General features: G+C 50.9%; 1 protein-coding gene across 2 annotated transcripts; it reads right to left on the bottom strand.

Moving 5' to 3' along the window:
* On the bottom strand, positions 1 to 22,826 carry SSUH2 (ssu-2 homolog). 2 transcript variants are annotated; one of them, XM_065933249.1, is made up of 14 exons: positions 22,769 to 22,826; positions 16,439 to 16,537; positions 16,005 to 16,085; positions 14,971 to 15,008; positions 14,661 to 14,725; positions 14,360 to 14,489; positions 13,137 to 13,197; positions 11,904 to 12,028; positions 10,775 to 10,837; positions 8,691 to 8,776; positions 7,279 to 7,371; positions 6,795 to 6,900; positions 5,027 to 5,134; positions 1 to 1,922 (listed from the first exon to the last, which is right to left on the bottom strand). In XM_065933249.1, the coding sequence occupies exons 1-14, from the start codon at positions 22,794 to 22,796 to the stop codon at positions 1,776 to 1,778; spliced, it is 1,230 nt and encodes a 409-aa protein (XP_065789321.1). In that variant the 5' UTR covers positions 22,797 to 22,826; the 3' UTR covers positions 1 to 1,775. The 2 variants fall into 2 exon arrangements, with proteins under 2 accessions (XP_065789321.1, XP_065789322.1); XM_065933250.1 differs by lacking the exons at positions 14,661 to 14,725; positions 14,971 to 15,008 and having other exon boundaries at positions 2 to 1,922; positions 16,004 to 16,085.
* Positions 22,827 to 26,914: the final 4,088 nt, after the last annotated feature.

Genomic DNA, 26,914 nt, shown 5'->3' with positions numbered 1-26,914 from the left:
TTTTGCCAAAACCACCAGAAGCAAGGATCCCTGTGGCTGCTGGCTCACAGGCGCTCATTTAGAACAGTATCCCCATGACCCACGTTATTCCAGCTAGATTTTCTCATTGGGTCTGGTTCACATGCCAATAGCACATATGAGCCACATGGCCTCAACTCTAACATACTCAAGGTTCCCTTTTCACCCTACAATGACATTTATACACAACCCACTTACATTTCATTTTTAAAGCAATTTAAAGCCCAAACTGAAATATAAAGGAGAAATGAGAAGAAAACAGTGGTTTAATACATGTATTTTGATCTGTGATGCTCAAACATATGACCCGAGGAACTCCATTGAAGGCAACAGTTACAAGTGTGGACTTAAGGGAGAGGATCAGAGGCCGTTTCAAACAAGACATACCATAAAAATCAAAGAACAGAGGTGAACACTAAATAAAAATCAGCGTTGCATTAATGATTGATGAGACCTTGTAGAAGCTCTCTGTGAGTGTCGGCGGGGTATCTGCCAGCCTTGCAACATGTGGAATGACGCTCCACTGTGTGAACATCCCTGAGCACTGCTGGACACCCAGCTTTCCTGGACTCGGTCCACCAATGAGAGCAACAACCAAAAACCATCCCTCCATTTGTACAATGCCCTGGGGGAATGGCCCCAGACTCCCGCCTCCACCTGAAGCCTGGAGGGAGCAATTCTCTTCCAGGTGGCGGCAGGCATTAGAAGAGTGACAGGGGCATCTGATTACTCATAGCCAGGTACACAGTGGCCCACCCAGCCCCTGAACCAGCACTCGGAAGGCAACCAACTGGGCATTCGGTGTGCAGGGTGTGCCCTCCCCACTCCCAGCGTCCCTGCACAGGACAGGGCACACAAGACATCCAATTCACCTTATTCTCAGTGGGCAGGTTGTAAACTCAGCATGTGATATAGCAACCTGCATGTATCCTCTAAAACTCTCTAAAATTTACCCACGCACAGGCACCAGGGTAGAACTGAGCCTACAGACCTTAGCCTACCCAACAAGCAGACTTGTTCTCCAGTCTTGGAGCGGATCTCTGTCTTTAACTGGGGTGCACATGAGGGGTGCTTACCCTGAGAGCCGCCACATTGTGAGGAAGCTCACGCTGCTTGGGGAAGCCAGGTGTAGGTGTTCCAGCTGACAGCCGCCATCAATCACTGGATATCTGGGTGAGCCAGCCTTCAGATGATGTCAGCGCCCTTGCCCTTGAGCCACCCCAGCCTTTGAATCTTACAGGTGAGGCCCCAGACATCATGGAACAGAGATAGGTCATCACGCAATAGCTGCATCTGAATTTCTGACCCACAGAATGAGGAGTAAAATTTTGTATGCTTTTGCCTAAGTGGCATTACATGGCAGCAAATTTCTGTGTATCTTTCAAAAATTCAAGATCACTCAGCTCCACAAAAGGCCCACGCTAGCAGAGACACAGCAGAACTGAGACTGACCCAGCGAAAAGCAAAACCAACCCCACACTCGATCAGCACTTCAGTTCAGATGCCAGAGGCAAAGCCCCGGGTTTAAGTTACTTCTCCTAAAGGAACGTGTGTAGATGAATTCTTGAGGGTTAAATACAATGATGGATTCTGCCAAAGGGGCTCTAGAGGGACTTGTGGCTAGACAGCGGAGCTGAATTCTCTGGAAGGCTACGCGGGGGTTTGTGCCTGTCCAGAGGAGCCACAGTGAACTCAGAGGCCTCGGCTGTCTTCCTTGGGACATGTGCGTGGCGGGCTCTGGGGGCAGCTGTGTGGGGTCAGAGGATGGTGCAGCCACAGCAGTACCTCTCGGGGTAATCTACCACGTACACTTGCTGGTCAGTGCCATAGATGTAGTAGACGTCAGTCTTTCCTTGGTACCAGTAACGAACTTCTGTGAGGGGGATCAGCTCCAGGGTCTGGCGCTGAGGAAACAATCGGCCAAAAAGCAAACCTCAGTGTTCTGTCCAAGTCACTCACCCCCTCAGGAACCCTCAGTAGCTCCCTAATACCTGCAGGAGGAAGTTCATGCTCTGGAGTTGTCATTTTGACCCAGACCTGCCTTCTAGATGTATCTCCTACTAGGCTCCTTCACTCACCCAAAACTCTGCCCCAAACTGACATCTCATCTTTAACCATCACCTGATTCTAAGTTTCATCAAGTGAGGGCACAGGCATCTCCAGGGGAGTTTCAGGATGTAGGGAAAGTCTCCAGCCCAAAACAGGACAACTAACAGGACATTAACTTTTAGATGGGGGCAGGGAGAGAGTGAGGTGGACAAAATTGGAGGGTAAAATTATTGTAAACATTTTTACATTAAAACAACCATGGAGATATTAGGAAAGGAGACACTAGGGCCCCACGTGTGACAGCTGTCTCCTAACTGGATTCTATTTGCTAACGTCTTAGCCCTGAGCAAAATATCAGCATGAATCTTGGTCTATAGATGCCGACCCAAACGACAATCTGGGGCAAAGATTCATAGAAGTGTTCCCCCATTACATCTCTTTTTTAAAAAAAATGCATGCCTGGCCCTAGTTCACCCTCCCTGCTCCAGGACCACCACACAGATGGCCTGTGTCACCTGAGATGGGGCTGTGCCATCATAGAAAGCCCAGGAGATGCAGGGTGTAGACGGAGGCCTGCCGCCACATACTGTGTGATCTTGGGTAGCCAGTGCCCCTTCGCCAAATGAAGGGTTCAAAAGGACTCCAATTGCCAGCCTCAGCAGTAAAAACATCCCAGGAGAACCGTCTGTATCCACAAACTGCTAAAATGCTCTTGCCCAGTCCCAGAACAGACAGCTCAATATGTGGGGGTCTTCACTCCAGTGTCCCCAGAATATACCAGGGCTGCAGGAGCAAGGGTCCTTAGGTACCAATCTGGGGTCCTCTCTGGATGGGGCTGCAGGCCAGGCATCACCTCCAGGTGAAGAGCCACTGAGGTATGGCTGACACTCAGAGGACCACCACCTGCATCGCCCCCTTGCCTGACCATCCTGCTCTGGCTCCCCAACCGCTTCACCCATTTTGCCTGGGAGCCTTGCTTAACAAGTGACAAGCACACAGATCCTTGTCTCAAGAGCCGCTTCTGCAGAGCCCAACCTAGTGCAAGGTCCAGCCACATCCATTTACAGATGAGGACATGGAGGCCCATGGACAGAAGAGAGGGTCCAAGAGCCATGACCACATGCCAGAACCAGGAAGCAGAGCCTGACCTGGGAAGCGAACTGTCCCTGCAGTGGTTGCCTTGTGAAAAGCACCCTGAATCCCTCAGCGGATAGCCCTGCAAACCTTCCCTGGTTTTCAGAGAGTCACTTGTGTGCCTTGAATGAGGTGGATAATAACATATTCCTTAGAGTTGAAAATTTTGAGTTCTACTCCAAGTCTCTTCACGAAGAAGCTGTGTGTCCTTGCCTAAATTACTTCCACTTTCTGGGCCTCCTCTGATTTATTGGAAAAGTCATGGTTTGAAGTAGACCAGAGGTATAACAGCCTGGCAGCCCATACAGTGTTCTTAGCATTTTTAAGAATTTTGTTCTCAATATTGAAAAACTGGAAGGTTTCATATAAAAATGTGGACTTCAGAAGGTCTGAAATCTCTGCCCCACAGAGTTGAAGGGATGCCCAGCCTTCTGGATAAGGGGTCCTCCCACTCACAGTACCACCCATTCTGCAGGCCTTTGAGTTTGCAGTGCCCCCCACATCGTGCTGAGGTTCATTTCAGCTCCAAGAGGGTCACTGTTAAGTTAAATGCATCCTTTTCTCTCCTGCAGATAGGGTAGATGTGCAGAGAGAAGGAATTCCCATTGTAAAGGGAATAGAAGGACACTTCCCTGGTGGTCCTGTGGTTAAGAATCCACCTTGCAATGCAGGGAGGGGGGTGCCTGTTTGATGAGCCCTGTTTGAGGAGCTAAGATCCCACATGAGGCAGAGCAACTAAGCCCATCGCCACAACGAGGCAGTCCACGTGTGTGCTGTGTGCTCAGTCGTATCCAACTCTTTGCGATCCCACGGACCATAGCCCACCAGGCTCCCCTGTCCATGGAATTCTCCAGGCAAGAGTACTGGAGTGGGTTGCCATTTCCTTCTCCACAGGCCACAACAAAAGATCCCGCATGATGCAACTAAGATCTGACACAACCAAATTAAAAAAAAAAAAAATTTAATTTTTTTTTAAAGGAAAGGAAGGAATATTGACATTTTAAGTAGCGGTTCCCGTCTGTTAAAGCAAATGATCTCATCCCTTCAAAACCCTCTGATGTGACGGTAGCATCTCTTTTTCAAGGTAAGAAATTGAACTGCAAGGAGTTCGCAGCTGGCGTGGGCCCACTTTGGGATACGGAAGAACCAGGATCTGCACCCAAAGTGTAAGACTCGGACCCCGGAGAGACTTCTCACCAAGTTCAGGCCGGGGCTTCACGGCTCGACCCCTCGTCTTGCCGCCGCATTTCTCTTACACCCGCCCCGCGTCCCTTCCCACACACCACGCCGCTTCTGGCAGCGCGATGGGCGGCACCGCCACCTAGTGGCCGGGAGGAGACAGCCGCACAACTGCCCGGGCCCTGGCCGCTGGTCCAGCCCTTGGAGGCCGGAGATTTGGCAAGTGCCCTGTCGGGTCGCACGCTGGGTTCCAACCCTGCCTTCCACCCTAGATCTCGAGCTTTCCCGTCCCCTGTCTGAATACCAGGGGGTGAGAATCAAAATCACACTGAGTCACATTCCTGCGTGAAACCCTGCAAGCTTCCTATCGCTCTCTGGATAAATTAACGCAAACCTCTCCCTGTGGCCTTTGGTCCGGCCCGCCCTGCTCTCTGCCCTCCGGCCACTCTGGCCCCAGGTCAGTCCCCAGTACCTCCGTGCTCCTCCCCTCCCCCAGCCCCCATCCTTCCGCCCAGCCACTCAGGGCAAGGAGCCTCCCTTGCAGAGCGAAGGACCCACTCCCTCCTTTCTGTCCACAGGGCAGTGCCCTGGAGCCCCAGCCCAGCCGGCACCTCACCGCCCACCAGCCGGGACCCCCTCCGCTCACCTGCTGCAGGACGCGGGCCCGGGAGGCCAGGGCTGCGCTGTGTTCTGAGATGCCGCGCCTGGAGGCCAGAGAGATCTCCCGCAGGGGGAAGTCCACAATGGGATACACCTGGGGGAGACGCAGACCGCCTGACCCAGAGCCTCAGCACCTGGAGCCTTAGAGGGCTGGTGGGAGCATGAGCCCAGAGAGAGGAGGGCCCGGGCCAGGGGCGAGTGGGATGGGTGGGACTTTTTAAACCTCCAGAGACCCTCGATCCAACCAAAGAGGAGGGTTGTTGACAGAGTACTCCCCCACCCAGCAGACCTTTGCTGCTGCCTAACTCAGATTGAGAGTGGCTGCAGGGCTTCCTAGAGCGGTGATGCCCGAAGTGAGCCTTTAGGAAACAGGGCGATCGGGGCAAAGAAAGAAGGCTAAGAACTATAGTGCAGCCATAAAGAACGAACCCCTGCCATTTTTAACAACATGGATGGAAAAGAGCATTATGTTAGGTGAGCTAAGTTAGAGAAATATAAATATCCTATGATCTCACTTATATGTGGAATTAAAATGAAAACAAAAAACCAAACTTCTAGACATGGAGAGCATAATGATGGTTATCAGAGATGGTAAGGGGGGGGGGGCGGTGGAGTGGGTGAAGGGGGTAAATTAGTACAAACTTCCAGCTATAAATAAGTCTTAGGGATGTAAATTACAGAGCCCTGACTACAGATGATAATACAGGATTTTATATTTGAAAGCTGCCGAGAGTAGTTCATAAAAGTTCTCATCACAAGGGGAAAAAATTTTTAACTGTATGGTGATGGATGTCAAACTAGATATATTTACCAACCAATCTGAAACAGCCACATACTGTAAAAAGAGAAAGGGAGGAAGAGAAGAAAAGAGAAATAAGGAAACACTGACCCTCCCAATAAACCTCTCCACAGATGTCCTATAAAAGCCACATTCCCTTCCCAGGTGGACAGCAGGGGGCAGCAAATCTTTTCTGTAAAGTATCAGAGTAACCACTCAGGCTTTGTAACCACTCAGGCCATAGGGTCTCTATCTCAACTGCTCACCTCTACCCTTGAAGTCTAAAAGCAGCCACAGACAGTACACAAACAAATGAGCTGTGCTCCAATAAAACTTTATTTATAAAAACAGGGTGAGGGCCAGAGTTTGCCAACCCCCAGTGTACAGACGCTCCCTAATCTGGCTGCTGGCATCTGCTGGGTCTCAGCTCCTTGCTCAGGTCAGGTCACTGGCCCCCAGCCCCCCTGCTCTCTGCTGCTCCTTACGGCCTCTGTCCTGCTGCTTCCTCTGCTGGACACCTTGACTCCTGTTGTCACACCGTGCATTTACCCCCAAAACCACTCCCCACCCCAACACCTCTGCCCCTTCCTGTCTTTCTACCATTCAACACTGTGAAGAAAATGCCATCATCTTCTTCTCCCTCAACAACTGTGAGATCCAAGGGCAGAGATTGTGTTTTCCAGTATCCCCAGGGTCTAGCATAGTTCCTGGTATATGAGGAAGGTCTCAAGATTTGTGCAGGGGAAGGAGGATAAGTGGGGGAGATAAGGAACAGGGGAAGGAAGGAAGGTGATGATGTAAAACTCAAACAGAAGCAGCCCTGAAGGGTCCCAGCAGCTTGCGATCTGCCTGGGAAGCTCTGCTCCTGCCCAGTCTCTTTCTGGATGAAGGCAATGCCTGCAGAACCGGGAGACCCAGGCTCACAGGGGGAGGAGGGACCCAGCTCCCTTTGGGGCAGTTGCAAAGGCCTCCTCACCGTTGTGTTTTCGTCCTTAAAGAGGGTCTCTCCTCTGGCTTTAGCAAGCAGCTCCCCAGGGCAGTCCAGCTGGGGCTCAGAGACAAACTCAAACAGGCTGTTCTTCCTGGAAGTGAGGAGGATGAGAGACAGAGGGGGGTCGGGTGAAGAACATGGCCTTGGCTCAGGCAGCCCAGGGCGGGAGGGCTTGCCAGGTCACCCGTGGGACCTCGGGAGGCTTTAGCCTCTCTGGGCCTCAGCAGCCTCACCTGTAAGGTGGGAAACCAGTCAGGTGCTGATCTAGCAAGGTGCCTGACGGGGAAAACCCTGAATGTGTGCGAGCTTTCCTGACGTGGGAACTCGGGACCTGGGACTCCTCTCTCCCAGCAGGCGCCTGCGCTGTGAAAGCCCCAACCAAGCGGACCTCCTCTGCAGACACCGCTGCAGGCCATGCCCCACCCCAGCCACCACCCCACCAGGCCACGGCACGGACAGGCGCACGTACCACGCGATGACCAGCTGGACGAAGTGCAGCAGCTTCTTCTCGCCCTTACAGGTGGCGCAGGTCTTGTTCCCCCTCCCCGAGCATGTGCTGCATCTGAGAGGGGCCCCGATGGTAACAGACAGTCGTGGCGTCCCAGTGGCTCCAGGGCCCTCCCCCAACATCCTTCCTCCGAGAGGTGGGCTCTGGTGGGCAAGGTCTGCTTCCACGTGCCCACCATCTAGACCTCCTGCTTCTCATAGCAGTGCTCCAACCTCCTACTGGAGACCACCCTTCTCCCCCACTCCCCAGAGCCTACACAGTTCCAGGGCATGCCCCATCCCTCCTGAGACCAGCCTGGGACCTCAGCCTGGCCAACCAGTTCATTCGATCTCTCTCGCCACAGACACATGAGCCAGGTGGGTGTGTTGAGATCTACCCCAGAACTTTTGCTGGGACTATCAGGAAAGGGTCATGCTTTCCTACTGAGGTGGCCGAGCTTGGAGCTGCCGGCGGCCCCCTCTGCCACCACAGGAGATAACCTGCCTGAGGATGAGGCCAAAACAAAGGAAAGCAGAGTGCGGGATGGAGACAGATTCCTGGTGATATCGCTCTAGCACCTGGATCCAGCTGTACCTGAAGTCATTCTGGAAATCTATTCCTAGACTTTTCCGCTGCACGGGCCTACAAGTTTACTATTTTGCTAAAGCCAGTTTGAATTGGAGTTGTTTTACTTTTGAAGCGAAAGAAACCTGAGTTTCCTTCTGAATCTAAGACCTCCTTTACCAGTCACAGGTGGCAGATCCTCCAAAGCTCACCATCTGGCTTGTTAGAAGGATGGCCTGGGCCTTGGTGAGCCCAAAGTGTCATTAACCAATGTACCCGTTGAAGAGTTTCACTCCTCGGGGTTTCTTGTTCCCTTTTAAAAATTTACGAATACATGAAAGGCTATCATTTCCAAAATGGGCAACAGCCCATTGACTGCAGAGGCCTGCAAACAGGCACTTTGTTGATTTAGCCAGTCAGCTGACCTTCCTTGATTCCTCCTCCATTTAGTCCCTGCAGTGGGTTATGAACAGGGTGTGCCCAGACCTGGATCCTCAGAGTTAAGAGTCTCACCTTGGGTGCTTTTCTATATTCACTTCCCCTCCACATGAGCAGGAAGAGGTCTCCTCTCTTTACCCACTGCCTCCCTTCCTCCCAGAAGTGCCTCATCCCTCCCCCCGACCCACCCACAGATTGCCTGACGGGCTCCATCTGGTCTGGAGAAACATTCTCGGGGTGCCAGGCACCTACAATGCCCAGAGCTCAGAGGACACGGGGGTGGCAAGACGGATCGCGCACCCACTTGCCTTCCCGAGGGCAGGCAGTGACAGCAAGAACACCCATGAGAGCACACTCAGCTCCTCAGCTCTGGCTGCGGAGCCCCGTCTTACCTCCGCCTGCCGGACCCCGAACACATCTGACACCGCCTGGCGGACTTGGCTTTGCGCTTGGCGCCACTGCAGGAGGAGCACCGAACCTGCAGACACACGCAGCCTCAGCCCCCACCCGCCTCCCGGGAGCAGGCAGAGGGTGTCCTGAGACCCGGCTCCAGTCCAGACTGTGACCTTCCCCAAGCCACTTCCCCACTCCGTCTCCCTGGGCCTCCGCCCCTTGTCTGTAAGAGACCCTGCATCCTCACATCCCTGTTTTTTCTGAGACATTAGCCTCTGCTGCTCTTCTCTGATCCCCACGACCCCCAGGGACCATCCCAGACCAAGCAGCCATGGCCAGAAGAAGCGGGGAGATGGGCAGGCTGGCCCCTCTGGTATTGGGGGTAACAGTTCAGTCTTTTTTTTTTTTTTTTTTTTTTTTTTTTAATATTATTTTATTAGTTGGAGGCCAATCACTTTACAACATTTCAGTGGGTTTTGTCATACATTGACATGAATCAGCCATATAGTTACATGTATTCCCCATCCCGATCCCCCCTCCCACCTCCCTCCCCACCCGACTCCTCAGGGTCCTCCCAGTGCACCAGGCCCGAGCACCTGACTCATGTATCCCACCTGGGCTGGTGGTCCGTTTCACCATAGATAATATACATGCTGTTCTTTCAAAACATCCCACCCTCACGTTCTCCCCCAGAGTTCAAAAGTCTGTTCTGTATTTCTGTGTCTCTTTTTCTGTTTTGCATATAGGGTTATCGCCACCATCTATCTAAATTCCGTATATATGTGTTAGTATCTTAGAAAAGCCCCCAGAGATGGGCCAGGTTACACCCCTATAGTAAGCTCTGAGCCATTCCAGGGAAAGCCTGAGGGACAATGCGGGAGGAGGGGAGAGGGGAAGGAAGAGCAAAGGCCGCGGGGAGGGGGCCCTGGGGAGGAGGCGAGGGCAGGAGTGAGGCCACAGGAGAATGAGCTGGTGCAGCCACAGCCGGCCCCGCAGGGGCACAGAGCTGGTAGAGCGATGAGCGTGCAGCAGGTGGAAGGCGGGCACGTAAAAGAAGAATGCTCAGCTTAGAGCGGCAAGTGGTCAGTGTTTATCCAAAAGGTTGGGGCACAAATGGGGAGGTGGGGAGACCTGAGAACACACGGGGGCATGGACTTTGCGCTGGGACAGCCCGTGGCCTGCAGGACTCTGCAAAGAACACTGAGGCCACAAGGGCCTGGACAGTGCTGAAGGGCCCACGATGGGCTGAACAGTACACGTTATCCCCTCACGCCCAGATTCACATCGAGCAGAACATCAGCATGTGGCCTTATTTGGCAATCATCTTTGCAGATGTAATTAGTAACGGTGAGGCCACTCTGCAGGAGGGTGGGCCCTGCATCCAATGACCCGTGTCCCTGTGGGAAGGCAGAGACCCACACACAGGGAAGCCAGAGCACGATGGAGGCAGAGGTGGGGTGAGGCAGCCCCAAGCCGAGGTTTGCCAGCTGCCGCCAGAAGTCTGGAGGAAGGATGAGAAGGCGCCTCCCTCAGGGCCTCCCAGAACTAACCCTGCCGACACCTTGATTTTGGACTTCTGGCCTCCAGAACTCTGAGAGAATAAATCTGTTGCTTTAAGCCACCCAGCCTGCGGTCCTTGATTACAGCTGCCCCGGAAAACTAACCCAAGGCCCGAGTCTTGTCCCTCCAAGGCCCTGAGTGCCACTCGTCGGCACCCGCGCCTGCCCCGTAAGTGCTGGGCACCTGTCATTCTGTCCCACAGACAGGGGGGCCCTGCAAGGAGCACCCCAGGTCTCTGTCCTCCTGCAGCCGCACTGAGCAAGTACTCAGATGTTTGTAGGTGGAGGAGGGAAAAAGAGGGGAATAAAAGTCATGAAGCATCAAAGTGAGATAAAGTCAGTAGAGACCACCCAATCCAACGTCCCCATTTTACAGGCAGGAAGATGGAGCCCCGGAAAGGGAGGATGACTTGAGTGAGTCGCACTGTTAGTGCAGGGAGCCCCAGGCCCCAGCCCAGCACTCCACCCCCACAGGGCCCTGCCCCCACACATCACCTACTCACCAACAGCCGCGTGTGACTCACCGTGCCAGCCCCGTGGCAGCCACTGCACTTGTAGCGTCCACGCCCGTGGCATTTGTGGCATTCCTGAGAGTAAATGCTCGCCTTGATCCAGTTTCCCAGGAACCAGCAGTTCCTGATTCCACCACCCCCACCCCCAGGATGTCAGTATCCCAAATAAATGTACAGCAGTTCAGGCCACAGTGGGAAGGCGGCCATTCCCTCATGACTAGGATTCCAAGCAGCCTTGAACGCCACGCCAAGGAGCTCACATTACCATCTCCTTGGAGCTCCAGACAGTCTGTCCTGGATGTTAAGACAGGGAGACCTGGTCTCTGCCTCCCATGTCTTAATTCAAACTCCCAGGCTAAATGACAAAAGCCGGTATCCTTTGCCTAACAGGTGGCTAAAGGAGTCTTTGGGAACAGAAGCCATTAAAAAAACAAAAAACAGGGTATTTTTGCAAAAGGCAGTGAGCTAGCTACTGGAATTCAATAACTGAATCAAAATAGGTTTTCCGCCCTGGAGAACAGAATGAAACACTTTCTTGATCTCTCAAAGTCGTTTTCGTCTGATGACGCTGTGAAAACTCAGAGGGTAAAATGACACGCTTGAATCAAGTTCTAAAGTGAAAACAAGGTAGGTAATTAGATGAGAACATAACGTAAAACATCTTGGCTATGTTTTTACAACACACTAGGCTACCCTCACTGCCTGTCCTGATTACATTTCTGTGAAACAGCACGGATGTCGAATTCTGCTCCCCTAATGACTTCCATTTTAAAAAAATCCCATGATGCTTTAATTTTATTTTATATTTGTTTCATTCAGCTATTTACTGATGGGCAAAAAATCAAAATAAAAAGGATAAAAACACTCAGATGGCCTAAGAATATGAATGCCCACAATTTAAAGCTGGTGACAATTTCATACCATCCTGTTGCTATGTGAATGCTCCCTACTCTGCATGGAATTTTGTATGAGTCTATATCCCATAGACTGGGTTTCCTTAGAATTCTGTGCATTTGATGGGCAAGGAATGAACCACCAGCCTGGACTTTGAGTTTCCTTTTTAAAAGGATAAAGTTTGAAGAAACCATGCTGCCAGAAAAACAAGCTCAGAGAGGGGTGAAGTCTCCAATAAACAAGTTACCTTGACCAATGATGAGTGAGGGACTTGGAACCTCCTCGTGTCTTCCTGAAACATTGGGGGAACCTGGACCTTGATGTCCCAGAGCCTGGGGGAGGTCCCTCTTTGTGGCCCATCCACGGAGTGATCTGACAGAGAAAGGGGTCATTTTAAGACCAGCAGACAGCTGGGAGTACCAGCTTTCATTTATTCATCAAATAGACCAGACCTGCACCTGGTACCAGATATTAGGCTCAACGCTGGGGCCAAGGGACCGGTAGATATAGGTCCCCTTAGGGTCTGTGGTTAAGAGCCCAAGCTCTGAAGTGGAACAGACCTGGCTGACTCCTGCCTCTTTGTACTTCCTGGCTGCGGAAGCCCACACCAGCTCCTCTACCTCTCTGCCCTGCAGTTCTCTCCTCTCTAAACTGGGGATAATGGTGCCACCTACCATGGCAGAAAGTAGTAAAACTGAGTGGCAGAAGGCACATCAATGCTTATTAGCCCAGGGCTAGTACATGCTGAGGGATCAATAAACAAGGACTAGAACTGCTACCCTCACCACTCCCACCATCTCCTTCTTTCTCATCCTCCTCCGTTCAAGGAGACAGACTCAGCAACAACCACAATACAATGGAATATGGCACTGTGAGTGCTCTGGACAAGAGCTGAGTGAGTGAAAGGTTCTGAAAACTCAGAAGATGAACTCCGTCTGCTGGGCAGGAGGCAGCAGGAGAGGAAATCCTCAAAGGCTTCCTAAAAGAGGGGACCCGTGAGCTGAGCCTGGAAGGACAGGCCACAGTGGCCAGCATGGAAAGCAGGCAGAGCACCGAGCTTCCCAGACAGACAGCCTTAAGCCTCTGGGTGCTCCAGCAGCGGGCGGGGTGGCACAGTGAACAAGGCGGGTCTAGAGCCTCGGGGAGGTGCCGGGGGCGGCCTGGGAGGCTGGCAGGCGCCCGAGCACACTTGCTCCCTTTGCCACCTGGCCCCAGGTGGCAGCACCAGCCTGTGGCCAAAGACGAACACTGGACTTTTTCAGGATCTCCTGCAAACCGCTTCTTGGACAAGGAAGCGTTTGCTAAGCTCAGCTCTGGGGAGGCTCCCGGAAGAAAGGCTACGCTGTCCGTTTATGGGAAATCAGGCTTGGGGCGGCAGAGCATCTTCCTCAGAGTTAGTAGCTAAGACAAGTCCTGACATTCACCACCAGCCCCGTCTGTATATGCTCCCAGTTACACCAACATCAGACAACTCACTTACTGGTAAAGGGCTGAAAAGTCCATTCACTTATCCGGGATTCACTGAAGGTCTCCAATCGATACTGCAAAGGAAAAACAACGTGTTCACACTCATGCCCTTAGGAAGACAGAGCCTTATGCAGAAAATGAGGCTTCCCGCCCCTGGGCTCATCACGCTATGCACAGCACCCAAGGGCTGCTCAGAACAGGCGGGCAGTAGTGACCTCTCATGGATGGCCCGGGACGCTCCTGCAGGGCTCACTCAGTCCGGGGAAATGTCCCCTGACCGGCGCACAACTGGGCAGCTTCAGTTCCGCATGTCTTTACACATAGAAATGGCCTAACAGGTAAGTTTTGGAGCAAAAACCGCCTTTTGACAGATGGAGGCTGCCGGAATCAGCCACTCTGTGTATCCCCTTGGAGGAAGTTATCTGCCTGATGTCCAGACCTACCTTCCTTCTTGAGCCTCATCCACAGGATCACAAAACGGAAGGGATCTTGGACATCGCCCAGCTCCTCCTTCCCCATGGGAGGAAAGGGGTGCTCAGAGGTCGCTGACTTGCCTGAAGTCACACAGCCACACAGAGACCTTTACCCCAGATCCCTGCAAGGCCGATTTCCATGTGGCTGTGTGCCCTCTGGGGGAAGCAGCGCCAGTGACACAGGTCGTGAGGACTGACACCTGATCTGTCAGGGCAGAGGGCGACAGAGGTGCGTCTGTGGTCTTGGGACCAGACACAGGCCCCCCCTGGAGCCTCAGGCCCGGGGATGGTGAATAAACGAGTCTTGGCACAGACGAAACTTGGGGGAGGCAGAGGGCGCTGGGATCAGGGCAGGAGATGGTCCTTTTATCCCTCTGGCAAACATATTAGTTGTGTCTTAAAAAACAAGACTTCGAAGCCAGCAAATCCAGTTTGAATCCCAGCTTGGTCACTTCTAGTTTCGTGTTTGGGGGTAAGTAAGTCCACTTCTGTAAACATCCAATTCCTCCTCTTACTGGTGATGATGGTTATCTACAGTGCAAGGCAGCTATGAGGATTTGATAAGACATATATGGAATGTGCTTTCCATAATGCCCAGGGCATTCAAGCTGCCTCACGGTGACTGATACTCATGATTCCTTGTATTGTCACTCACTGCAAACCCGGGAAGTGGCAGAACCAACGTCACCACCAGTCACACACACACGGCCCCCCACGATTCCTTTCCCCCGGCCTCTCCAGACCCCGGCCGGCCGCCCCTCACCCGACACAGGTTCTGCTGCTTCAGCTCCAGGATGATGAGGTCGCCGGCAGCTGCGCTGCCGTAACAGCACTTGGAGTCCACGAAGCTGAGGAGGGCTTCCCGGGCCACCTCTTCTGTCACCACGGGGACTCTGATGGGGACCGAGCAGGGGGGCAGTGGGTCTGGGGACACCCTGCGGGCTCACCAGGCCAGCCAGCCCCCTCCCTGTGCAGATATTAACTGAGGACTGGACACTGCGGGGGGCAGGGAGTTGGGGGGGGCGCCATGGTCCCCAGCAGGGGTAGAGTCCTCGGGCGTCCACCTGGGCAGGGTGTCTCCAGCATCAGGAACTGTGTGAATGGATTGCTGGTGGGAAAGTGGCACCGTCTAGAGGACAGAAATGTACTTTAGCTGGAGTGTGGAGCTGGAGAGAAGGGCTGATAGAATCTTAGAACTTGAATAAAATAAAAACAAAACAAAACAAAAAAAAGATGAATGATGTCATTTTATAGATATGGAAAACTGAGGTCCAGAGAAGATGTCACACAGCTAGACAGAGGCAGAGTTAGGCAGACAAGGCTCCTGCTCTTGGGGCTGTAAGCAGTGCTCAGGAGGAGACGCCAGTCGAGAACCTTCTGACAGTGGTGTCCAGGGAGACCTCCTGTGAGCCCGCAGCAGGAAAGCAGCACGGGGTTGGAAGGCAGATGACAGGTGACCCTTCCTCGGCCTCCTCTCTGGAAGACTCTCCTGAGGCCCAGCTGACCTGTCCCTCCTCAGCAAAAGCCCTCCTGCCCAACCACCGCCATAAGCAGAGGCTCCTTCCTCCTTCTTCCCCTCTCATCTTCATATTCTTCTCCATGGCCACCCAACTCCAAATGCAAGCCCTGCATTCATACACACTGTGTCCCCAGCACCCCCAGCCCAGGGCACAGAGAGGTCTGTGCGCCCACAGATGGCGCAGAGCAGATGGAGAGTGTGGGGACTAGGGCGGCCGAGTCCACGGAGGAAGGGGGTCCGTGAGCACACAGGGCGGTGGCCAACGAGAAGGGAAGTGGTCCAGGCAGCAGTGGGGCCAGGACCCAGGAGGACACCCTTGAAGGCAGGACATAGCCACTCTAGACTTAGAACAGGCGTGGCTCCTTGTGTCCACATACACCTGGCTGGACAGCCGGAGCTCCACCCCGAGTCCTCCACACAAGGAGGGCCCGCTCCAGGGAGCAGAGCAAGGGCGGCGGACTTTTGCTAAAGGCCTAGAGCGCAAATGTTTTAGGCTTTGTGGGTCAAATGGCCTCTGTGTCACCACTCAGCTCCTCTGTCACAGTGTAAAGGCAGCCACAGACACTAGGGGGAAAAAAATGCATGACCGTGTACCAATAGGCAGTGGACTGGATCTGACCCAGGGTCTGTCATTTGCAACCTCTGATCTAGACTAGAGTTTTCAAGCCTGGCATGGTAGCCAGACAGCTCGGAAAGTTTGGACAAGTACAAATTCCCAAGTTCCATCCCTGGAGCATCTAATAGAGCGGGACTGAACTCTGAGGCACAGTCTAGGTTGAAATCTGTGGCCCCTGAGATTTCTGAGAAGGGCTCTCGGGGACAAAGGTGACCAAGGGATTGTCATGCATGATCCCATGTGATGGCTCCCCAGGGGTCACCAGATCTCACCTGTGTTCCAGAAATGAGGACCAGCATCTTTGTTCCTGGGGTCTCCCTGGAGTCTCTGAAGGTGGGAAAAATATCTGGTGTCCTGGAGAAGAGGGGAGGTGTCAGGGTTCTACAGTCTGGCTTCAAGGCACAGGCATTTGTGGGATGAAAGAAGGAAAAATGAGCCGAATGTGAGAAAGAACAGATGAAGAAGGGGGGTTCCAAGACCAGCATCATCCTGGTCTTAGATGGAGATGGACATGGTCATGGAACGTCCACGGACACAGGGCCTATGCCCCTGTCCTCCAGTTCCCTCCCAACAGTGACAAGGGGCTTCCCAGGGTCCCCAGGGGATAGGGGAGTTCTCCCAAGCCAGCCTATTCCACATACACACCCACAACAGCGTCACCCCGGAAGAGGCTGGAAGACCCAAGACCCTGCAGACCGCACACTTACTGTCCCCTTGAAGGACCCAGTCACAGCTGGGCAGCGTCTCCAGGAGTTCTGCCGGGGGCGCCAGAGGACTCTCGGCTTCAAAGCTGAGGTCTACCACACCTGAGGGAGAGCAGGCAGTGCTGAGCCTCGGGGAGGAGCAAGTGAGGGCCAGGACACGGTGAAGAGCCTTGAGGTTTAATGCAGCCTCACTCTGGCCCTGCTGGTCCCCTTGGGACACACACATCTGCAGGGCGGGCAGCGATGCGGTGGGGTGATGAGAGTAGCAGCAGTGATAGTAACGAGGAGAGGAACCTGAGGAAGCGCTGCTCCTGCTTGTGAGCTCCTCTGAGCCAGTCATCAGGACAGGTGCTTCATAAGCAGTAGCCTCTCCCACGGCCCCAGGGGACAGTCACTGAGTAACAGGCGGGCACACTTCTACAATGCTCCTATCATCACAGGACAGGTCCCTGTTCGCTCCTCGAGCCTGGGCAGGCTTGTGACTGCTTCACCAAGGAACGCAGGGAGCCGAGAACAGAACTGCAGCTCCTACTTCTGGCCTCCTGAAGCCATCCCTCTTGATGCCTGAGCTACCAGGTAAGAAATCAGACCATTCCACTGGAGAGGCCAAGTGGAAACACCCACAGACTACGTGGACAGGAGCCCAGTGGTATCCCGCCTTCTCTGAGCACCCTGCCAAGCCACCAGGAATATGAGCAGAGCTATTTTGGGCCCTGTAGTCCAGAGCAACTGCCTGCCAGATCACTAACCCTTTAATGGACTGCATGTCTGCATCCTCCCGAAATTCATATGTTGAAACCCACACCCTCAACAGAGCTGGGGCCTTTTGGAGGTGATAAGGTTGACATAAGGTCTTAAGGATGGAGTTCTGTGATGGGATCAAAGACCTAAGAAGATTGCTCTCTGCTATGTGAGCAACTGGTGAGAAGGCAGCTGTCTGCCAGCCAGATGCTGGGTCTGCGAACTGGAAACTCAGGACAACTCATGAAGCACCTCCCACACATGGTGCCTCACCTCACCATCCCTCCTGCAGGTGTAGAAGGCAGGACGTCTATCTCCGCTTGACTGAGCAGTGTGAGGCTCAGAGAAGTTATTCTAGTATCCTGAGGATGCACACTGCTAGAGTTAGAGAAAGACAGAGGCTCCTTGCTCCAGTTCTAGCCCACTGGGCCATCCATCAAATCCGTCCCCCAAAGCCCCCATGCTGGGGGACAAGGATCCCTCAGCTCTGTCTTTCTAGTGGTCAATTGACCACAGGAAGTTGACTTTAAAGGGTGAGCTGATAAGCAGTTAGTGGAAAGGAATTCTCTGCTTTGTCACTGAAGCCCACTCGATTCAAGCTTTCAGTGGATCCACCTCATCTCCTGGATCCTTCTCTCTTTTTTCTTTTGCAGTTCTTTAAAGCCTGTTGCTCTTAATCACTACAAAAATAAAAAGAATATGTTCTGTCCTTTAGAGATTAATAAAAAAAACAAAGGCAAGAGGAATAAGAAGATCTTGTTCAGAAGCAGAACAGCCTAGGTTATCTGGAAGTAGAGACAGATGGCAGGTAGTGAGGAAGCCTGAAATTTTGGAATTCAGGTCAAGAACAGTGAGGGAAAGAGGGGATGTAATTAAAACAAATAAAAAACCCTGGTTCAACCACCTCCCTCATTAGGGGTGTACTTGTCCTCTGACAGTAAGAAGTAATCATGGATCTATTAAAGTTCTGCCTCCTGGGAGGAAACTTTCAAAGGAAGCAGAAATAGAAGGACATTTGTAGATGTAGAGTACCTTTCTTAGCCAGAAAACCTGTATCTGTAAGTGAATGATTCTGCTGAGACCCTGGGGAAAGCCCTGGGACAGATGTGGGTATGATGTAAAGTGATATCATCCCATACGTTTGAACACCTGTTGCTGTGTCCTGAAATCCCAGGATGAGAATTCACCTGGAATTATTTGTTGAACCTTGGTTCTCAATATTATTTTGCTTCTAATGAGTTTTCTAGCATTCTCAGCGACTCTAGCCACCAGGCACCCAGGAATCAGCAAACATTTTCTACCAATCAGTTCAGTTCAGTTCAGCCACTCACATATGTCCAACTCTTTGCAACCCCATGGACTGCAGCACACCAGGCTTCCCTGTCCATCACCAACTCCTGGAGCTTGCTCAAACTCATGTTCATCGAGTTGGTGATAGCATCCAACCATCTCATTCTCTATCATCCCCTTCTCCTCCTGCCTTCAGTCTTCCCCAGCATCAGGATCTTTTCCAATGAGTCAGTTCTTCGCATCAGGTGGCCAAAGTATTGGAGCTTTAACTTCAGCATCAGTCCTTCCAGTGAATATTCAGGACTGATTTCCTTTAGGATTGACTGCTTTGATCTCCTTGCAGTCCAAGGGACTCTCAAGAGTCCTCCAACACCTCATTTCAAAAGCATCAATTCTTTGATGCTCAGCTTTCTTTATGGTCCAACTCTCACATTCATACATGACTACTAGAAAAACATCATCCCAAAGCTTTGAACACCTGTCGCTGTGTCCTACAAATAACCAGGTGGTAAGTATTTCAGACTATGGGCTGTACAGTCTGCCTCAGCCATTGTGCCCTGAAAGTAGCTATAGACAATAGACAATTGAATAAGTGTGGCTTGGTTCCAATTAAACTTTACAAAACTGGCAGTGGGTGAGCTTTGATTCGTGAGCCATATTATGCCCACCCTGACCTGCCACACACTTGTGTGGCTGGGTTTGAAGGGGATCAGGAAGGTGGCGGCTGGAATTTGAAACTTTCTGGGGTGGGGTCCATGCTCACTCATTCCAGTATCTATGAATCCAGTCAAAAGAATTAAAGATGAGGGGCAGGGTTGGACTGCAGCCCAAAGTGACTAGACTCAGAATCCCTAGGCACAGTGGCTAGGAATCTGGGCTCTAATACGCCAGCATCTGAGCCAGGTAATACATGACACTGTCAGACACCCATCCTCCCAACACTCAACCTCCCCAGCTGTGAAAGACAGCAGGTGATCTTAGAGCCCATCTATGAGACAATGTGTATATAGTTCTCAGCCCCAAGCCTGGCATGTAAAACATGTTTGGTCAATGCCTTGGACATGAGGAGGGCGGGTCTTCTTTCTTTGTGCTCCTTTAAGCCAGGGGACCAGAGTGAAAATGTCAAACATGAGAAGAAAGTCAAGGTTATCACAGCCCCATTCCCTGGGAGGGTCACCACCCATCCGGAAGTCTTGACTCTGATGGGGCATCAATACTCTCCCGGACAAAGGAGACAAGGAAATGCCACGTGGCCGCTCTGTCCTGCTAGAAACCAAACAAAGAGGCAGGAAGAGGGGAAGAATAAGAGGTGGGAAACTCAGAGCTCCATCCATCAACTGGCAGTCACTCTGACCTCTGGCAACGTGTCAGAGCTAAATTAACCTCCCCATTATGTTGTAGACAAGAATAAAAACCTCCAGGCTGAAGCACGGTCTGACGAGTCATTTCCTGGGCAGATCGCATCAGGCACAACAAGAATGCGGACATCACGGGACATTGTGGGGCGCTCAGTATGGGGAGCTCTGATGGGGGCCACCAGCCACGTCACCATTCCCTAGATGTTGGGCTATGTTCCAAGGTGGTTGTCTAGCTGGATCACTGTTCCCTAACAATGCTGGGCCTAGTTTGGGGATGTGCCATGGTCTCTCTTGCACCTCATGACAACCACTTTTGTAGAAGGACCCCATTTTTTAGAAGGACAAGATGGGGTTCATAGATGTGATTGAGACAATGAGCTAACAGCAGAGACAGAAACACTACTTAGAACTCAGAGCCTGACTCCAAGCCCTACGGCCTTTCCACTCGGGGGGACATCCCACTGCTCCAGGCACACAGGTCAAGTGGTTGCCAAGAGAGTTTCACAAAGGGCTACCCAGGTCGTGTTTCTATTCACCAGATACCAGCTGTTTTTCTTTTGTATAGAAAAGAATTTTTCTTGTGGAGACAGGCACAATTCATGGATAACCCCTCAAGTTTCTGTTTTTAAAATGTCATTCCTTTGATGTCAGAGGATCAAAGGAGTCCACTCTCCTGCTCCAGATTAATCATTCTCAAAGCACTGAAATTTGATGGAGGTGATGCTAAAAGTGACTTCCATGTGGATGCCACATCCCAGAATGTCCCTATCCATGCCTCCTTTGGTACCAAAGTATATCACTGGGGGAATGTATTTTCTCTGAAGTTGCTCCACATTATAGACACAAAAACTAAGGAGACCAAACTTTAGTGACCAGGAAGGGTAACTCAATTGGCTAAAGTGGATACCATCTTTCACCTAAGAAAGGACATTTAAATTATAGAAGTCCTACAGCAGCCTTCCTTTCTGAAATGAGGAAAAAATTTTACCTAGTTTCAGATTTCATCAACTTAGTTTCTAAAAAATTTCTGAACCATCTCACACCTTTCAGGAGACCCAAAGTGCCGGCTTGAAGTTCAATTGTGTTGGAAACCAGCATATAGAGTGACCCTACAGCAGAATAAGGGGTTTTAGAATTTTAAGGGAACTAAAAAGAGTTCACCTTCCTCTTACCTTGCTTACCAAAAAGCCTGATGCCAAAAGAGAAAGAGCACAATAACAGTATTTTCCATTAAGAGCAGTTTAATGTTCTAGGGGACGTAATCTGATCATTTTCTGATCATTTACTCCATGTCTACTCTGGGCACTTTACATTAAAATTAATCTTTTATAAATTATACAAGATGACACCATCTCTATTTTTTTTCTTGGGGGAAATAATGCTCAGAGAGGTTTAGTGAGTTAGGTAAAGTCACCCAGCAATTAGGCAGCACTTGGGTTTGAATTCAACTCTGACATAGCCCATATCTACTACAACAAAATCCAAATATAAATGGAAAACTAATGAGCAGTGTTTCCAAGATGAAAGATTTCAATCAACTATTAGCAGAAAGTTATTACAATAATACAATGGATACACAATTCCAACATATAAGAGGTCAGAGTAGGTCCTCCTCAAATACATGCTAAATTATCTATGTACATTCTCTCACTTCAGTATGAAAAAGGACTCCAAGAAAACATAAACTGAGCTCTCTAAGATGAGCATGCATTCATTTTATATCCCACTGGAGTTCTGAGGCTTGAAGCTCTGAAAAACCAACATTAACGGCCCTAAAAAGTGATGGGCTTGCAGAGGACCTTCAGAGTCACCACGTTCAGTAACTCTGAAAATGTCACAAGCATCTCTGGGATTCAAATGAGACCTGAGGATACCCTACCCCCACCCAACACACACAGAGCACGTATACATAATATTTTGCCCTTGACTTCATGGTCCTCAAATTAACAACTCCTGACCAATCTCCTACAGTTGGGAAACTGAGGCTCAGACAGGTTAAGTGACTTGCCCAAGATCACACAGCCAGCTGACAGCAGGGCTAGCACTTGAGTCCTAGCCTCCCAACTTTAAATCCGGTACTCTACTATGTTGCCTGTTCCAAATTTAGGATCAAACATTTCTGTCTTAAAACACATCACATCTCTTCTGAAAATACCACTTCCTTTTTTATTTCTTTAAATAGTTACCAGATTCCATTGTATTTCTGTCCCAGGGAGGACAAGATGGACTTCCCTGGTGGTTTAGATGATAAAGAATCTGCCTGCAATGCTGGAGGACCCAGGTTCAATCCCTGGGTCAGGAGGATCGGATCCCCTGGAGAAAGGAATGGCTACCCACTCCAGTGTTCCTGGCTGGAGAATCCCATGGACCAAGCAGCCTGGAGGGCTCTGATCCATGGGGTCGCAGAGAGTCAGACACGACTGAGCGACTAACACCACGACTAATGACAAGATGGGGTTACCTGGGCTATGTTTGATGAGCGGCAATGAACAAGCCACCTTCTTGCTAGAGGGAGATCACACATAAAAACCTTTCACTGACATTTCTTTAAAATTAACTTCATCTAAGAACTGCTGCCACTGTGACTGAAATGGGAACCCTGATACTCAGGCTCGCATTTGGCTCTGGAGAATGGGGGTGGGGACGGACTGTCAATCAGAAAAAGGAAGGATAAAGAATCTTAAGATTCAGATAGCGTTACAGAGTTAGGGAAGAAAGGTCTCACCTTGGTTTCTGCCATCCTTTTCAACTGCCCAGGGGTACCTAATGGAAGAACAGCCCACAGGGTGCAAGTGGGCTTTTCACACAAGAAGAAGGAAGGGAGGGAGGAAGGGATGCTCTAGCAACACAGACGCAGAACCAAGACAGTGCTGAGGGCAGCAGAGAGATTTCAACTCAGCGTCCCCTGGAAGCAGCACCCTCTGCCCTGACCGGCTGTACTTACTGTCATCGTCCCTCAGATCCCTGTCCATGGTCCAGATGTCCAGTCAAGGAAGTGCCTGCCCTCCCAGTGGGCCCAGGCCGCTGGGATCTGAGGGACCACCCTTGGCCCCTCCCAGAACAGCGGGCCCATTGTTGCCCGATTTAAATACAACAGAGGGAAACATCTGCGGGGAAGCACGGAGCCCATCAGAGCGCTGCTCGCGTCTAAGTGCTGCTACTGGGGCTCCTCCTCATAAGACCCTCTACTTGCCAGGCTTGTGCTACCAATCTCCTGCATCCACACACAGTCCTGTGAGACAGGCACTTCTATGGAGCCCATTTTTCTGAGCAAGAATTCAGATCTTCATCTGTCTAGACTCTTAAGTCAGAGCTCTTGACCCCTGTGCCACACGGCTCATCTGAAGGAGGCAGGTTCCTGAGTGCTGTGTGGGCAGGATGGGGGAGGAGGAGACATCGAAAAATGTAAACTGCAATAACCATGAGGAGGTTACCTCCCCACGGGGCAGAGGAGAAGCACGTGGGATCTCTCAAGACTCTAGTGTCAACCCCCTGGGCTCACGGGGGAATTGCTGAGCTGGGATTACGAGGTGATGCTCCAAAGCCACACGGAACATCGTGGGCAGAGCCAGCTCCTGACCGAGGCTGCGTGGGCCCAGCTCTCTGTGAAACATCTGTGGGTTTTTAAAGGTCTCTTCCTAAGCCTTCTGCATCAGGACTGGAAACGCTTGCAACCCCAACCCTTGCAAGGATACCCCTCTCCTCTAGAGGAGTCTGAACAATGAACACCCGGACCTGGTCAGCTGCTGCCGGAAGCAGAGAGCTCAGGAGCTGGCACCTGCCCCGGATCCCTGGCAGTGACCCCTCACATCTGGACCTGGGGTTCTCTAGCCAGGACAGCCTGGCTTGGTAGGGCAAAGCACATCCCCTGTGCCCTGCCTGCCCAGCCCAGCAGTGCCCGCAGGATGTGTCACAATGCCCACAATAGACTGTCGTGCCCACCTGGGAGGCACTGACTGAGGCGCACGGGCCTGGCCTCGACAGCCACCCCAGGCACAGAGATGCTTCCAGAGTGCCCTCAGCCTCACTCCCCCACATCCACCCTCCTCATCCACTGCCCACCCTCAACAGAATGCTGGCGACAGTCATGAACGCAGTAGCAATAATTTGGCAAACGCTTCTTGAATACGCTTAGATAACTCAATGCTCACAAGTAGGTTTTTTATGGTTGACTGGAGCACTGCTTTCCTTTAACTTGAGAGTTAATTCCATTACTGCATATTCATGAGAAAGACCAAGGCCCTCAAGAATTCATTTAGCTTTTTGATAGTTTTGTACATTGAACAATGATTTTAAGCCCTTGCAGAACTGTCCCCATGGTAACAGGATTGCCATAGCCGTATGTGCCTGGTGTGGGTACCCTACTCTAAATGTAATACGCATGTGTCTACGTCTTTGTCTGTATGTGTGTGTGTGTATTTGAACCTAAACATGACAGATGATAGACACAGAGAGACAATTTGTGACTTAACTAAAACAATAATATGTAAACCACCATTACAGGTTGAGTATTTTGCTGTTGTTGTTCAGTACTTTTCATGCAACAATATATGCTTGCCAAAAACCTTTCTCAGCATTTGAAACAATCATAGGAAATTATTAAATGGCAAACAGAAGAACAGAATTTTAAATACAGCTGAGTACTAAGGGTTCCAGAAATCTTGAGGCTGCAAAAATGCAAACAACCATTACCTGTATCTTAGGAAGCAGGGAGCATTGATCAAAGGCGGTGAAAGTCCCTTGCTGAACACTAGGTTAGATCACACAGTAGTGGATTAATAAATCTCTCTTAAAATACATGGAGAATGAACAAACCAACTGCTAGAACTTTCTAATCTTGCTTAAACATCAAGACAGGAATGCTGTCTACAACTACAATGGCATGCTTGAGTGACTGAGGCCAAACAATATCCATCACCACGTAGTATTCAGGTGTCAGGAGAAACAAGCATTGTTAATTCTAGAATCCAGGCCAGTATACGAAGTTAATACTGGTTCCCACCTCTTACTGGTATCAGAGGGGGGCTTCGGGTGGGCTGAGAAAGGCATCAACTAAGTTCCTGACATTTTACATTCATCTTGTATCACTGCTGCTGCTATCAACAAAAGGGTTGCCTATAGCTCTTCTTCCTGAACCTGTCCACAGTGGTCCATGGATATGATCCATCATCACACTCTTCACATCTTGCACATGGCAAGTACTCGTGAAACATTTGTTGAATGACCGTAAGTGTTTAAGAGTTAACTCTATTTACTGCTGAGAATCTTGTTTGTTCTTGGAAAGAAAGTCTGTCTGATCTCATAGTTTGCTCTCTGAGTTGTGAGAGTGCTGTGGCTGTGGGACTACTCAAAGTAGTCGTGGCTGTGGGAATTGTGTTAGGCAGTGCAGGGTTTTAGAAGGGAATCCAGAAGCCATGGTGTATGGCTGCAGCTGAACATGATGCTGAGCAAAATGCCTAAAGGGAGGGCTCAGCCAATAACTGCAGGTATTTAAAAGGCTGTCATGAGGAACTGAGTCTCAGGACACTCATGCTACAAGTAGACACGCTGAGAGCCAATCCAGAATGGGGGGACCATTTCAACTTACCAGACAGAAGATCTGTCTAGTGACAGATCTTTCCATTGAGTTGGGCCTCTCCAAAGAATATTAAAGCAGAAGCTTGATGACCATCCAAAGTGGACAGTAGTAGAAACTAACAGTTTACAGCTTCAGAGTCAGTGTAAGCTGGGTTCAAAATTCAAAAGTGGATGCTGCAACACTACAGCCTCCTTAGAGTGCATACCCGGAAGACAGTGAAAGGAAATCCTCCTGTGGGGAGAATTTTGAACAGCGCACCTGGTCGTGCACGTGGCCAGAAAGAAGAAATGGCCACAGGTACGAGTCTCTACCAGGCTTCCCTCATGGCTCAGATGGTAAAGAATCTGCCTGCAATGCAGGAGACCTGAGTTCAATCTCTAGTTGGGAAGATCCCCTGAAGAAGGAACTGGACACACTCTGCAGTATTCTTGCCTGGAGAATTTCTTGGACAGAGAAGCAGTCTATAGTCCATGGGGTTGCAAAGAGTCAGACACGACCGAACGACTAACAAGAGTCTACCAATTCATGGGCAAAATGCTTCTGCTAGATGGTCAGAACCCTAGAAGGAATGTCACTGGAATACTGGTGACAAGGAGGCCTGGAAATGAGGAATGTTGATAGATTTCTCTGAATGGGCAAAGAATATGAAGACCTTTGCATCTCATGCTAATGTTCACTAAAGGGTGACTTCAGCAGAGGTGACTTCAGCAGATTTCAATCACCCTTTAAAGCTGAGGCATGATCCATCCTGGGCTTCAGGCCCTTTCCGCAGTTACTCCGCCACTTCCTAGTGGGTCCCAGTGGTAGGGACGGAGGGTGTGCATGGGCTCAGGAAAATGGTTCACCATGGCTGGTCTGGCTACTGCTGAGAGCCCGGTCTGCCAGGAGCAGAGGCCAACAATGGGTCCCAGTGTGCAGACCAACAAGCCCCCTGGAGGCAGGATGAGGACCCTGAACAGCTTCCATCTGGAAGAGGCAGTGCTCTGTGCTTCTGAAACACTGGTTACTCACAATACTTCTACCTTTCCTGGGCTCTAGCAAAGAAGGATCAGAGGCTGCATCCTCCAAGATGAAAGAAATCATCAGACCAGGCTGGACAAGAAACAGAGACTTCTGGCAAGTAGGTCTCATGTTTAAGCTACCACAAAGTTCACCAGATGCTCCTTCCTTCAATGGTTCAGAAAGTGCCCACTGTGTGCCCAGCCCTGAGAAGAAAACCAGGTAATTCCTGCACTGGAGGAACTCCCAGTCTTAAGTGAGAGACAAGTTCATAACCCAGTACTTAAAAATCAGAGGCCCAGAGGCTGCAGTGGAGGAGCAGACAAGATGTTCTGGAATGTCGGGAATCAGGCACTACGGGGGATATACGCATTGGTGTGGTCATGGCAGAAAATGCACCACTCCCTAGGCTGATGACACGTGAACTGTTGAATGAGCACTTGCGGAACTCCCTGGTTCCTTAGACATCAGAATTCCTTGTGGGAGACCTCTCAGCCAGTCCAGGCTGATGAT

The sequence above is a fragment of the Muntiacus reevesi genome, chromosome 4, assembly GCF_963930625.1.
Source record: "Muntiacus reevesi chromosome 4, mMunRee1.1, whole genome shotgun sequence".
In the NCBI taxonomy this organism is placed as follows: domain Eukaryota; kingdom Metazoa; phylum Chordata; class Mammalia; order Artiodactyla; family Cervidae; genus Muntiacus; species Muntiacus reevesi.
The sequence above is the reverse complement of the archived record's forward strand: the minus strand, read 5'-3'. Positions and strand labels throughout refer to the sequence as shown.